Genomic DNA, 814 nt, shown 5'->3' with positions numbered 1-814 from the left:
CTGAAAGGTTAACCTTGGTATATATCTTGCACACACGGAGGCACCCTCTTGCGTACAAAAGCATAGTTCAGCTAGTAGGGTTCATAGCATCAGCAACTTTGACAATAACCCAATGAAAGGAAATACAAAAAAAAAGTCAACGCAAAGTAAACGTCATTTTAGGGCAACATCGGCATACCTGAATAGCATTTAGATACAGTAATTTTGCGTAAAGCATGGTCCATTTAGGTTACGACCCATGGGCGGTCATCATCGTTAAAGATCTTCTCCGATTTACTATCATCTCATTTAGTTTGTCCATACCCTCGTGAAGTCGTTTGCTAATTATGGCGCAGCAAGGTTGGACGTGGTATGCGGTGGATGGAGTGAGCTCGTGGAGAGCCAGCTGTTTTTCAATGTCTGCGACTGGAAGAGATTTGGGCAGGTCCTGCTTGTTGGCTATCACCAGAAGAGGTGTCCCCTGGTTCTCTGCGAATTTTGTGACTTTATGCAGTTCTGTTTTGGCCTCCTCCAACCGGTCAACGTCCACTGAGTCCACCACATAAATTATGCCGTCCGTGCACCGACTGTAGGATTTCCACAGGGGCCGCAGCTTCTCCTGATCTCCGATGTCCCAGAAGTGACAACTGATCCCCTTCGCGGTACCATTACTCAGTTTGATTTTCTCAGTGTTGAATCCAATTGTTGGCACAGTGTTTACGAATTCGTTGAATTTCAGACGATAAAGAACAGTCGTTTTGCCAGCGGAATCCAAACCCAGCATCACAATGTGTAGTGATTGTAAAGCAGATATGTTGGAGAAACTGTTGCCCAT

The 814-nt window shown here is 45.3% G+C and overlaps 1 protein-coding gene across 1 annotated transcript; it reads right to left on the bottom strand.

Annotated features, from left to right (window-relative positions):
* Positions 1 to 229: 229 nt before the first annotated feature.
* LOC120063690 (ADP-ribosylation factor-like protein 4C) lies at positions 230 to 814 on the bottom strand. The gene has a single exon (XM_039013985.1). It carries the CDS (start codon positions 812 to 814, stop codon positions 230 to 232), a length of 585 nt encoding a protein of 194 aa, XP_038869913.1.

This window comes from Salvelinus namaycush, chromosome 19 (genome assembly GCF_016432855.1).
Source record: "Salvelinus namaycush isolate Seneca chromosome 19, SaNama_1.0, whole genome shotgun sequence".
NCBI lineage: Eukaryota > Metazoa > Chordata > Actinopteri > Salmoniformes > Salmonidae > Salvelinus > Salvelinus namaycush.
The sequence above is the reverse complement of the archived record's forward strand: the minus strand, read 5'-3'. Positions and strand labels throughout refer to the sequence as shown.

Excerpts from the sequence above, each read along its gene's own strand:
- LOC120063690 (XM_039013985.1), bottom strand. The coding sequence starts at position 814 with ATGGGCAACAGTTTCTCCAACATATCTGCTTTACAATCACTACACATT.